At 42.3% G+C, this 13,686-nt stretch overlaps 1 protein-coding gene across 8 annotated transcripts in view; it reads left to right on the forward strand.

Annotated features, from left to right (window-relative positions):
* The first annotated feature begins 743 nt into the window (after positions 1–743).
* The window catches only part of MTCL3 (MTCL family member 3), a 65,142-nt gene continuing 52,199 nt past the window's right edge, over positions 744–13,686 (forward strand). For 6 of the 8 annotated variants that reach the window (XR_009549588.1, XR_009549589.1, XM_060190494.1 and 3 more), the window contains exons 1-4: positions 744–1,497; positions 3,378–5,015; positions 5,486–5,710; positions 7,511–7,669. Coding sequence is in view for 6 of the 8 variants with exons in the window: in XM_060190494.1 (XP_060046477.1) it covers positions 3,909–5,015; positions 5,486–5,710; positions 7,511–7,669 (1,491 nt within the window). In the remaining 2 variants the exon portion in view is untranslated. Of the gene's footprint in view, positions 1,498–3,377; positions 5,016–5,485; positions 5,711–7,510; positions 7,670–13,686 lie in introns of those variants that run through there. The other 2 variants (XM_060190492.1, XM_007538768.3) reach the window with 2 other exon arrangements.

A 13,686-nucleotide genomic window follows, 5' to 3' on the forward strand; every position in this document is an offset into this window, starting at 1 on the left:
CAAGACCATAGGATAAGAGGGGTACAATTCCCACAACCAGAACTCTGGATCCAATCCCGTCCCTTGATAGCTTTTATCCCTCTGGGAGTATGGACCTAGGATTATTATGGGGTGCAGAAGGTGGAAGGTCTGGCTTCTGTAATTGTTTCCCCGCTGAACATGGTAGGGAGATTTTCAAGCTTCCTTATATACCCTGAAAATTACTGGGAGAGAAAATGTAAATTTAAAAACACACTATTAAATGCATGGATTAAATGCACGACAATGACAGACATGCATAATAATTATAGACATTTATTCGGAATTATCTTCTTTTAAAATTTCCTTCAAATTCATATTTTATGAATAACACCCTTGATGAATCTTGTTACCCACATGCACTCCTATCCAGGTTATGGATCCCAATGCATTCTTGGTGGACAGCTGAAACTTAACAAAAGGAAAAAAAATGTACTCAGGGTAGACCTGTCAGTAGTGGATCTCGGAAGCTGCTATTTATTCAGTTTGCACTTAATTCTTTGTGGCAATGCAAGAGCCCTTTGTCTGTGGGGTGGTGAGTCTGGCAACCATTATCCACCCCTAGAAAGGACGTCTTTTGACTCCGCCCATATTGGGGGTGGGGAGCGTGACCACGTGGAGAGCTCCACTGAGAATTAAAGTGAGCGAACAAAGAAAACTCCCAGTTAGCTGCCGGCTCGCCAGCGTCTAGCAGCTGCATCAGGAGACTTCAGTACCCTGGGAAAGCAACTGTTCCAGTCCGCCTCCCTTGGACGAGAGAGCAAGTAAATAATTGATGGGAGTGATCCGGCTTAGACAAAGCTTTGTAGAAAAGCGGTGCATTGGATTTCAACCACTTTGGGAATCTTCTGCCAAGTATCGGAAAATTCAAGTACAGCAGGAGCTTGACCTGTTTGGGAGCTTTCATCTCGGGCGTGGCTCTCGCTTTTTTTTTTTTTTTTTGTCTTCCTGGGGACCACTCCCCATCCCCACCCCGTCCCCGCCCTCTGCCTTCTCTTTTCTTTTGAAAGTAGCCTCCCTTTTGGCTACTTCTGCAGCATCCTTTACAATTCTGACTCCTCCCCTGCCCAGTTCGGTGAGGTCAGCTCATGAATATCAGTGCACTTCAAGAGGAGCCTCTGGCACTGCTTGGTTCTTCGGTTGTTCGCCCAGCAGCAGCTCCAACCAAGCTAAGGACTTCGGGGAAGTAATCTGCTGGGGAAGGGAGGTTGGGGTGGTGGGGAGAGGGAGTGGTAGAGGTGATGGTAGTGGGGTGGCTCTGAGTCTGCACGTTAATGCCTTTGTTTAGAGCCTTCCAGTGGGTATGGAAAAAGGACAAGCCAGCTCAAAGACTTACCCTGGCAGAAAGGCCGTATAGTGCTACAAAGTTAAACTTTCTTCGCTTCTGAAAGGTGAAATAATAAGTCTGGCAGCCCTGGGAAGATCAGGAATAAATAACGTTGATTTGCATCAATGTGAAACATCGCCTCTATTTAAGAAGTGAGCAGTTCTTCTGGATTTCTAAAGGGGTATGGTAGATCAGTGGGCAGATAACAATTTGAGATTAAGCAGTTTGGTGTAGGCCTTGTCACCTTGAGTAGAATAGTTGTCAATACCTTTTGAATAGACACAGCATTTTGACACTGTGAGAACCACGTGACAGCAGTCAGAATACCTTTGTGGTATTTCTGGAACCTCAGCTCTGGATTAGAGTTGTTTGGGAGCTTTGTTTAGACATTTTCAGGTGGTGGTCTCAGCTCCAGAATGGCTCTAATTCAAAACAAAAATAATGTTGCAATGGTAATATAACTTATGCAGGTGGGACACCACTGAGGCTGATTAACTATGCAAGGCATTCTGGGAATTTAGGAAGCTCCAAAAGAACATGTAGAAAAAAAAAGGTTGAAAGACAAGCTTTTCCCTCTAATGCTTTCTTTGTTTACCATTGTTTTCTAAGTGGAGATGCAAGAAGATCCCAGAAAGAAAAAGGGAGGTGGGAATAAAGACTTACAGTGACATCTTTTTATACAATGAGGGATTAATGCTTTTTGACAAAGTTATAATACTTAAAATAGATAATAACAGGAATCATGCTATTAAAATAACTGGCAAGCATGTCCTCTATTAATAGAAATTTTTTAAAAGTAGAACTTTCTGTTTAGTCATGCTCTTCAGCACTAAATTACAGCCCTAAAGAAAAAGGACCTAATTAACTAACTAGCTAGTTGGCAGGATCACTAGGGAGAAGAATCTAGGAAGCAATGGCTTCATAATTTCCAGATTTTAAAAACCAGTGACAGACTTATCACACACACACACACACACACACACACACACACACACACACACACACACACACACACAAACTTGATCTCACCATCATCAGTAAGGATGTACCAGTCCACCCTGTCTCAGAATTTGACTTCAAAGGAAGAACTAAGCATTTGAAAAGTACAACATTAGCTATGATTTGCTATTCAATCTAGCAATTTCACTTATAACTAAAAAGATTTGCAAGATTTATGTCATTTGAGTAATTGTAGAGAAATAGTTCAATTACCTGTAAACTTTTACAAAATGTTTTTTAAAAAATTAGTGCCTCAGGCTGCGCTGTGTCTCATCAGGTTAAGCACACATAGTACTAAGAACAAGGACCAGAGCAAGGATCTTGATTGGAGCACCCTGCTCCCCACCTGCAGGGGGGGGGGTCACTTCACAAGTGGATAAACAGGTCTGCAGGTGTCTATCTTACTCTCTCCCTATCTTTCTCTCCTGGCTCAATTTCTCTCTTCCCATGCAAAAAAAAAAAAAAAATGAATGAATGAAAGAAAAAAATAGTTCCTCATAAGAAAGGGGAAGAGGAGTTTTAAAAGTAATCTAGGTTCTTATGGTGAAATAAGATGATGCCTGAGGGTGAAATATACTGATATCTATCTTGAGAAAATGTGGAAATGTACCCCCATGACAACAAAAATCTTGTAAATCAAGATTTCCTCAATGAAATGTTAATAGACACATGCGTTTGCATATATATATATATGCAAAACCAAATATAGAATATCTTAAGTGTTGGAACAAAAATGTTAACTAAACTAATGAAAGGGTCATTTTAGGGTTGCTAATCATTAAAATATAGAAGTCCTAATGCTTTTATTTTTCTTGAAACTGAAGTTGACTTAAGATCATTTGTTTTTTACATTTACTTTTAATTCTAGTCTAAAGAAAATTAGGTGCACTTATTAAATTTAGAGTGCATGCAGAATTATAACTATTTTGAAAGTGTCATGCCTGCCAAGTTTTCTCTAAAAAAACTACATCACAGACTTTTTCTTCTAATTGACACTTGATAATACTAATTACATTTTCCTCCATTGCACTAGGTATTAAAATGCAAATGTGATCGTGAAAAAAAAAGGTATTGACAACTCTACTACATGGATATCCTTCCTTCTGCAGGTATCTCTTGACATATCCTAAAAAAAGAAAAAAAAAAAACCTTCTTGACCCTACCCATTACTGTATTCTTATTCTCTCCCCGTTAATTCCCTTTTCTCACTACCTATCTCTGCCTTTCCAAAACTTGCTATCATAATGAAAGGTTCAGATGCTTTCAGATCTTCATTTTACTGAGATAAGGTGGAAACAACGCCTTCCTGAGCAACGAGGGAATTGATAGTGCCTCGCCTCATTGCTTAACATCATGATTTCTATAATATTATGTGCGTTTTTATCTCATTTTCTAGGGTTTCATTTGTATAGGAAAATCTTATTTTGTAAACTATACGGACATGTTATTCCCTTCTTTTTGTTTCTGTCTCAGATGAGAAAGGAAGGTTGGTGGCGGTGAGGAGAGGATGATTCGGGTTTGGACCATTTTAAAATCACATCAGGTAGATTCTTCCTAGATCGCCATGAGCCTGCCACCGTCTGGGGGCGCTGTTCCCACCGCAGCCACGGCTTCTGCCGCCACCAGTGCTACAGAGGCTAGATTGCACCCGGAGGGCAGTAGCAGAAAGCAGCAACGAGCTCAATCACCCGGTAGATTGAGAGACAATTCCGTCCGACAGACAACCGTGGGCACCAGGTGCCCCGTGGGGGTTGGCACGAAACTCAATTCTGTCCGGCAGCAGCAGCTGCAACAGCAACAACAGAGCAACAAGACCGGGAACCGATCGACGCCTCCCACCAGCACCCGAGGTGGCGGAGGCGGGGCAGAGAAGGTGTTGCCCCAGGCACCCAAAGGGGCAGCTTCGGGAGCTGTCCAGCCCACGATTAGTGCTGAAGCAGCCCCCACGGCGTCCCTGGCCCAGGTGGGGGGCAGGAAGCCTGCTCCATCCGAGGAGTCGCCCCGGGATCTAGAGCCTGTGTTCTCAAAACTGGGGGAACCCCCTCCACTTGGGGAAGAAGGAGGAGGGATTGCGGGAGGAGGGGGAGGAGCCGGCAGCAGCTCTGGAGAAAGGGAGGGGGGCGCTCCTCAGCAGCCGCCGCCGCCGCCCAGGGGCTGGCGAGGGAAAAGCGGCCGCGCTCATCAGAGGGGCGGCAGCGTTGGGGAGGGGGCTTCCCCTTCGCCGTCGTCCCCCGCTGGCAAGACCCCACGTCCGGGTAGCAGAAATTCCGGAAGCGGCGTGGTAGGGGGCGGCAGCGGAGGTGGAGGGAGCTACTGGAAGGAAGGATGTCTACAGTCTGAGCTCATTCAGTTCCATCTCAAGAAAGAGCGGGCGGCAGCTGCAGCGGCTGAGGCTCAGATGCACACGAAGAACGGTGGTGGCGGCGGCAGCACCCGCAACTCTACGATCGCCGGCGCGCCTGCCATTTGCGAAGCCCTAGCGATTCCTTCCGCCTCCCCAATGGCGGCGGCGGCCGAGGGTCCCCAGCAGAGCTCCGAGGGCAGCGCGAGCGGCGGGGCCATGCAGGCGGCGGCGCCTCCAGCATCACAGCCCAACCCGCAGCAGCTCCAGGAGCAGGAGGAAATGCAGGAGGAGATGGAGAAGCTGCGAGAGGAAAATGAGACTCTCAAGGTGAGGAAGGTTGGGGATGGGGGGTGGGGTGGGCGCGGGTGGAGGAGGGGAGTTTGGGGCCTAGAGGATTAGGGCGTGTCCGGGCGGGAAGGGGAGACTGCAAACCCGTTAGGGATTCTTAATGGGGGAGATTGGGAGATAGGGGGAGGGGATAAGAGGAGAGGGGTAGCTAGCCCCTCTCTGATTTTAAAAGAGTCCAAGATTAGTAGCGTTCGGTTTAAATTTAAATCCAAATCTGGACCTGCGTTTCTCTAATCATGGTTTGTCCTACTTTTTTTTTCCCCATGAAAGATTGACTAGGAAGGAAGGAGCGGGCCCAGAATCTAGTTTCTTAATTGAGCTCCGTGTCTTTCTTGTCTCCTGGAGAGGAGTCAATAAAATTGGGGATTTGGAATTGGCATGAGGTGGAACTGTATGTATGGATTGGGGCGGGGGACTAATTTTTAATCCACGGCCTGCCATTGCCTCAGAACGAGATCGATGAGCTGAGGACCGAGATGGATGAGATGAGGGACACTTTCTTCGAGGAGGATGCCTGCCAACTGCAGGAAATGCGCCACGAGTTGGAGAGAGCCAACAAAAACTGCCGGATCCTGCAGTACCGCCTCCGCAAAGCGGAACGCAAAAGGCTCCGTTATGCACAGACAGGGGAAATCGACGGGGAGCTGTTGCGCAGTCTGGAGCAAGACCTCAAGGTCCGTGGCAACTAGGCTTGGCGAAGGGCTGGGTGGGGTGGCTAGGGGTGGTAAGGGACTTTGAGCAAGGTCTCTGCTTAGACTAGCTTTCAGTGGTGATTGGAAAAGAGTTATTAGGTAAAAGGCGTTTTGCAAGGTTGATCACAAAATATCAGGATCCTGGAAGGTGAAAAGGAAAAAGAGACAGGTGAGTCAGAAGAATCAAATCTATTAAACAGGTCCTTCTCAAACTCCCTGGCTTTCCAGGGTGTGATTGTAGCTCATACATCCAGAGGTGATGGGGGAGGAGAGTGCCTCCTTCCAGGGCAGAAACAAGGGCGTGGCTGTGCAAAGCTCTGGCCTTGATCTGCCCTCCATAGTCTTTCGAGGGGAGGCTAGATGAAATCTGGCACTCTAGAGCAACCTGATAACTCTTAGAAAGGAATTGAAACCCTGAATAGAAACAGCTTTCAGAAGATACTACAGTTAGGATTTCTCTCTGCAAGCTCCCCTCTTACCTGCTTTCCTTCTAGATGTTTCCTTATTTATCACTTTGATAGCCCTCTGAAAGGAAAACTGTTCATTTGTGTCCCTTGGGGATGGGGCTGGGAGAATGGAGGAGAATATACAGGAGACTAAGGTAAATGAAAGGACTTCATTTTCATTTTGAAGTTGCTCCTTTGGTATCTCAGCCAGGGGGAGAAATTTCAACCTTGAAATGCAAGTCAGAAGAGTATCTCATTTTTTTCTTTACAGGTATGGTCTGTTCAGTTGAGATTGTCTGTGTGTGGGTGCATTTATAATGCTAACCAGATGTTATCTTTGTGGTCTTAGACAGCCAACTATTGTAATTTTCACTGTATTACCTTAATCAAGAGAGAAAATCAAATGTAATTATCCTATACTTGTTTTAAAGAAAGCTATGAGAACATTTTTATGAAAGACTTATCTCTTTTTGTTCCTTTTTCTAACATTTATTAAATACTTGCTCTGCTGGAAGTACTATATGACATTGTTACATATATTGCAATCTTGTTCAGTTCTAAAAAAGGGGAAAATAATGAGTGGTAGGTATTGTTAATTTCATCTTTTTATGAGTGTCAAAGATGAACCTGTTATAGAGGGTAAGTGTCTAGCACTAGAACTTAGCTAGTAGTGGCCAGGATGACTCCACCACCACCCACTCAGTTGAAAACTGCAGCCTGTGTCCCAAGCCACCACAATAGACTACTCCACCTCTATATCCTAAAATTTCCAAAATAATGTCCAATTAAGAGGCAAAATCACAAAATGTAATTTTTTTAAACAGAATCTCAAGGATTAATAGTTTTCCAAAACCTGAGTACCTGGAAATGTAGGATCAACATTTAAAATCCAAATTCCACTTGTAAAAATTTTAATGCCAGCCATTAAAATGGATGAGAGTAGGAACATCTGCCTCATACTCTTGTTTTAAAATTAGAGGAGATATGGAATTTTATTTTACACATGATAAAACACAGCTAACCTTTATGCTAATGCAGTTTAAAGATTAGTGTGGAGAACCAGAGAATCTGGCCACGTGTTAGTATGTGACCTTAAGTATATTGCTACACCCTGTTTGAGAGTTTCCTTACCTATGAAATAATACTAGTACTTAATTAATTAATGGGTTTGTTGTGAGCATTACTTTATATGAATAGTTAAAGCATGTGGAATGATGCCTGGCATATGGAAGTACTGTACAACTGCTGCATCTGAATACTTTAATATGAATATAACTTTAATTTAGTTACCATGATGTCTTCAATTATATTTTGTTATTACACACTCTTAATTTAGGTTGCAAAGGATGTATCTGTAAGACTTCACCATGAATTAGAAAATGTGGAAGAAAAGAGAACAACAACAGAGGATGAAAATGAGAAACTGAGACAGCAACTTATAGAAGTTGAGATTGCAAAGCAAGCTTTACAGAACGAATTGGAAAAAATGAAGGAGGTTAGTATTTGACTCTTACACGCGGCACATAAATTTAGCTGTTAAGAAGCGAATCCTCAAGGCCAATATGATTGTTAACATAACCTTTAAAATTACCTGACAGTTTATTGTTCTCACACAAGATATTAACAGATACATGATTTGGTACTGATGACAAGTAGTAAAGAGAAGATTCTGGGCCAGATTCATCTGGAAGGCTTCCTGCTTTGTCATTCCAGGTCCTTACCACAGTAGAGGAAGCCTTGGTGATGTGGTGTCTTTCCCTTTCTCTGTCTGTCACTCTATCTCTTTTCTTTTTTAAATATTTTATTTATTTATTTTGGATAGAGACAGAGAAAAGCTGACAGAGAGAGAAGATAAACAGTGAGAGAGGCACTTGCAGCACTGCTTAGCTCCTCATAAAGCTTCCCCCTACAGGTAGAGAGTTGGGGTTTAAACCTGGGTCCTTGAGCATTGTTATACTTAGCTCAGTCTGGTATGCCACTGCCCAACATCTCTTTCTGCATGGGAAATGTGGCTCAGAGAGCTGGATGGTGGCATACCTGGTTGAACACACATGTTACAATGAGCAAGGACCCTGGTTCAAGCCCTCAGTCTCTATCTGCAGGAGGAAAGCTTTGCGGGTGGTGAAGTAGTGCTGCAGGTATCTCTGTCTCACATCCTTTCTGTCTCCCCCTCCCCTCTCTATGTCTAGATGTCTCTATCCAATAATAAATGAAAGTTAAAAAAAATTTGGTTCAGTGGTACAGCTTCAGCGATGTTAAAAAAATTTCTAATGTCAGCCATTTCTCTAAGCTGATGCATGTGCGTAATAACTGGTGTTTCATTCTGTGTCATTTATATACACTAAGTAAATTATACAGCTGTACCAAACACAAAGACTGACAAGGGCATGTGTAAGCCTTGTGTTATGGATAGAACTAGTCTTTTAAGAGTACTACTACGTTCATAGAACCCCAGGTTTTTAAGGCGAAGGAAGTCATAAAGGCTATTAGATCTGACGTAAGCATGATTTGTATCCTTTTAATAAAAAAGTCCCCCAAATTTTCAACATTCCCAGTGACTAGCTCTTACGATCTTCAGTAGTTCTATCAGGGCATCTGTTTAAAATTTTCTTTGTTTTGGTTGAAACTGTTTTAGACCTGAGGCTTCTTCTTCTAGCGTTTGCCCTTCTTCCATAGCCAGTCAACAGCGTCAGGTTGAGCCTGATGTAAAGTTTTAAGACCTCCTTTGAAACTGGAGAGGTGGCAGTCGTTGACTATGTGGGTCATAGTCTGTCTGTAGCCGCAGGGGCAGTTCGGGTCGTCTCTGGCTCCCCAGCGATGGAACATAGCGGCGCACCGGCCATGGCCTGTTCGATAGCGCTTGAGGAGGGCCCAATCATAACTTGCTAGGTCAAAGCCGGGTTGACGCTTGCAGGGGTCTGTGATGAGGTGTTTGTTCTTGACCTCAGCTGACTGCCAGCTCTGTTTCCAAGAGTCTGGAACAGAGAAGTTCAGTGTAGGCATAGGGGACCAGATTGGATGACGAGACGTCAAGCGTTGGACAGGGTGGGCGAAGATATCGGCGTATATTGGCAGGTCCGGTCGAGCGTAGACGTGGGAAATGAACTTAGATGATGCCACATCCCGACGAATATCTGGCGGGGCGATGTTGCTAAGAACTGGCAGCCATGGAACCGGGGTGGAACAGATGGTTCCAGAAATTATCCTCATGGAGGAATATAATTTGGAGTCGACCAAGTGGACATGGGGGCTACGGAACCATACTGGGGCACAGTATTCTGCAGTGGAATAGCATAATGCCAGAGATGATGATTGTAGTGTGGAAGCGCTCGCGCCCCATGAGGAGCTGGCCAGTCTTGCAATGATGTTATTCCTCGCGCCCACCTTTGCTGCAGTTTTTATGAGATGTTCGTGAAATGACAGAGTGCGATCGAAAGTAACGCCAAGATAGACTGGCTGGGCTTCATGCCGGATTCTCGTATCGTCAAGCTGCACATTAAGCTCACGCGAGGCCGAGGCATGGTGTAGATGGAAAACAGATGATACCGTTTTTGCAGTGCTAGGGATTAGTCGCCATTTTTTACAGTAATCAGATATCAGAGACCTGAGGCTCCAAGGTTGAATATCATGAGCCACCATAAGAATGAGCTGAACAGCGGCCTGCATGAGAGAGAGAGAGAGAGAAGAGAGAGAAGAAAATCTGCCAGAATAAGTGGAGTCACCTAACCCCAGAAATAACCCTAGTGGGAAAAAAAATCTCTTTGGTTGTAACTAATTCATCTTCTGCCTTTCCTTGGGGGGGGGGGTTGGAGGTCTAGAGGACTCAGAGTTCTCTTCCACACTACATGAGATTCATACTATGTTTTCTTTGTCTCTTCTCAAAGAAATAAATTAATATAAAAAAAGATGATTGAAGGAGAAAATTATTGCTGATTGGTAAAGATTTGGTTTTTTTTTTCTTTTTTTAAAATTATCTATTTATTTATTGAATAGAGACAGCCAGAAATCGATAGTGAAGGGAGTGATAGAGAGGGAGAAAGACACAGACACTTGTAACACTGCTTCACTGCTTGAAAGCTTTGCCACTGCAGGTGGGGACTGGGGGCTCAAACCTAGGTCCTTGTGCAGTGTAACATGTGTGCTCAACCACCGCCCCCTGACTTTTTTTTCTATTGAAACTAGGGCTATTGCTTGCCCCCCCCCTCTCTTAGCAGAGTACAGCTCAGCTCTGGTTTTGGTGGTGCTGGAGATTTAACCTGGGACTCTGGAGCCTCAAACATGAGTCTCTTTGCATAACCATTATGCTATCTACTCCTGCCCCTGGGACTCTCTCTACATGACAAATCTATTGCTCCTGGCTGTCATTTTTGTCTTTCCTTTCCCCCCTCTATCCCTTTCTCCCTTTCTTTTTTTCTTCTTTCCTGGCTTCCTTCCTTCCTCCCTCCCCTCCCTCCTCCTTCTTTCCTTTTCCTTTTTGATAGCAACATAGAAAAATTGAAAGGGAAGAAGAAGCAGAGAAGGAGATAAAAAGAGAGATATCTGCAGCACTGCTTTATTGTTCCTGAAGCTTTCCATGTAGGTGAGGACCAGGGACTTAAACCTAGGTCCTTGAACATGGTAATGTATTTATTTTATCTAGTGCACCACCACCTGGCCCCAAGATTTGAATTTAAGTATTCTTCTCCATGAAAACTACAAGAAGTATAACATAGCTTACGATAAACTATCGTGGAGGGCCAATGAAATAGCCCACTTTGATAGTGTGCTGCTTTACCATGCACATGACTCAGTTTTGAGCCCTGTTTCCACCACATTAAAGAAAGCTTCATTGTTCTCTCTCTCTCTCTCTTTTCTCTCCCTCTCCCTCCCTCTCTCTCTCTCTCTCTTTCTCTCTGTATCTCTCTCTATTTTAAAAAACAGCAAACAACAAAAACAGATAAAAAAAAAAGCTACCACTGAGAAGCAGCATGTTATCAGACTATTCTCCTTTACCTAAATACACAGAATGTAATTAAAATCCTAATCATTGTATGGACTGAGATATTGTTCACCTTTTATCATTGTGTTTGCCACAAAGTAGCATAAAATATATCTAGTGTAACAAAAAAAAATCAAGCCCTATTAAGAATATGTAAATGTTACAATTTTGTAGAAAATTATAACAGTGTAAGTGAACTTCTTTGTGACTTAAATTTCTATTACCTAAAATAAACACTTTTCAGCATGATAGATTAGGAAAATATTTTAGTGCTCGGTAATTCTTGGTTCATACTTAAGAACAGCTGTATTACTATAGAAAAGCATAGAGACTGGTAGCCTTGTTATTGTCTTCATAGTAACCAACTGAATCATTTAAAAGATCTCTAACTTCTTCTTACCTAGGTTGAATAAGTTGTAAAGTGTTGTGCTTCATGATTATTCTCATTATGTACATGGCTATCATGACTTTTATCATGAAGTCCAGGTTATTACCATTAAAATAGATTTTTTTCTAAAGCTAAAACATCATACATAAAAATCAATGTAGATACAAGTATATGTTCACTCACAAGAAATGTACAAAGTACCAAAATTAAAATGTTAAATTTCCAGCAGCCCAGGATGTGCAGTGCACAAAACACTGGATCCTCAAGCATGAGGTTCTGAGTTTGACCCCTGGCATTGTGTCTGACAGAGTGACTCTCTGGCAAACACCTCTCCATCTTCCTTCAACCCCTCCCTCACTTCCTTTTCTTCCAGCTCCTCCTTCCCCTGCTCCCCCATCCTTCTCTCTCTCAATAATAAGTAAATCTTAAAAAATAAAAGAAAAATTAATTTCTGTGGGAAAATATGAAGCAGTATTAGTCTGCTAAGTCTGCTATAAGTACCACAGATTGCAAAAAAAAAAAAAAAAAAAAAATTTCCCCCTCATGTTTATGGAGGCCAGACATTCAAAATCAAGAGTTGACTCCTGAAGGCTGTGAGGAAAAGATCTGTTGCAGGTTTTAATCCTTGGCTTATAGATGGGCAATTTCACTTTTGCAGAACATTCTTTCCTTAGGTAGCTCTTTGTATCCAAATTAAACATTCTTAGAGAGATACTACTTAAATCAGACTATTCCCCACTTCATTGTACCTTTGATGGTTTCTGTTAATATTCTCTAAGGTCACATTGTAATGTACTTATGATTAGAATTCCAGTTGTGGAATTGGAATAAATTGGAGGTGGGATAATAGGAGGTAGCAGGACACTATTCTATCAATTAAGAGTAGCTACTAAAAAGCTTCTTTTTAAAAAATTAACTACTTATTAGAGACAGGAAAATCAAGAAGGAAGAGGGAGATAGAGAGGCACAGAAAGAGACACCTGCTGTATTGCTTCACCACTCATGTAGCTTCCCTCCTGCAGGTGGGAATTGCAAGCTTGAACCCAGGTCCTTGCACACTGTCATGTTGTCGCTTAAGGGAGTATGCTCACTGCCCAATCTCATAAAAAACTTCTTATTGGCACATAAAGAGAAAGTTTATTACCAGTCTCCTTAAGAACCATCCTATGATAATACCTCATTAGTATTCTCCCAATTTATTTATTTATTTATTTATCTATGTAACTTAAACATTCAGATGAATTGCAGTTGATTAATAAGGATAAAAGGGAGGAGGATCTTGTCATTTGATATCATGTTAATGTTCCCCAAGTGGCTATCTGGAAAGTTGCTTTAAGAATGACATAACAGCTTTCTGATTTTAATTGTGTGTCCAGGAAAGATGAACTGCCCTTACTTACACTGGCAATATTAACTAGACCTATGAGACCCTTTTCATCAGAAAAAGCACAAATCTTCTGAATCTCAGGAAGAAGGGCTAGAACATGGAAACGTACTACTATAAAGTTGGATTTCCTTGATTCTCTTCCCCACTCCTCTTACTGCGTATTTTCTTCCTCAAGCCTTTAAGTGGACAGGCAAACTCTTGCAGGATCATGAAATGTGGACATTAATATAGCTACACTGAGGTGACAATTCATATTCTCTTTGAAGTCATAAAAACCGAACTCTAGTCCTTGATTTGAGATTACTATAATATGTATTTTAATATTTAGAAATCACCTTTTTCTATCTTAGATAGTTACAGAGAAAAATCAAGAGGGAAGGGTAGGTAGAAATGGAAAGAGACAGAGAGACACCTGCAACACTACTTCACCCCTCAAAAAGCTGCTTGTGTTAAAACAATTGATAATCTGCCAACTTTGAGCAGGAGAGACCCCTTAAGATGCTTCCTTAGACTCTTAGTAACATTCTTTTTTTTTTAATTGGGGGTTTATTGGTTTACAGACAACAGTAAAATACAATAGTTTGTACATATATAACATTTCCACATAACAATACAACCCCCAATCGGTCCTCCCTCCCCCACCAGTCTTTTACTTTGGTGAATTGCCCCAATCTTAATAATATTCTTATCTTGATTATAAAATATGGATTACTATTAGCATGTTTCCTCTTAAAATTATTGTTATTTTAATTATTCTTA

This window comes from Erinaceus europaeus, chromosome 4 (assembly GCF_950295315.1).
Source record: "Erinaceus europaeus chromosome 4, mEriEur2.1, whole genome shotgun sequence".
Lineage (NCBI taxonomy): Eukaryota > Metazoa > Chordata > Mammalia > Eulipotyphla > Erinaceidae > Erinaceus > Erinaceus europaeus.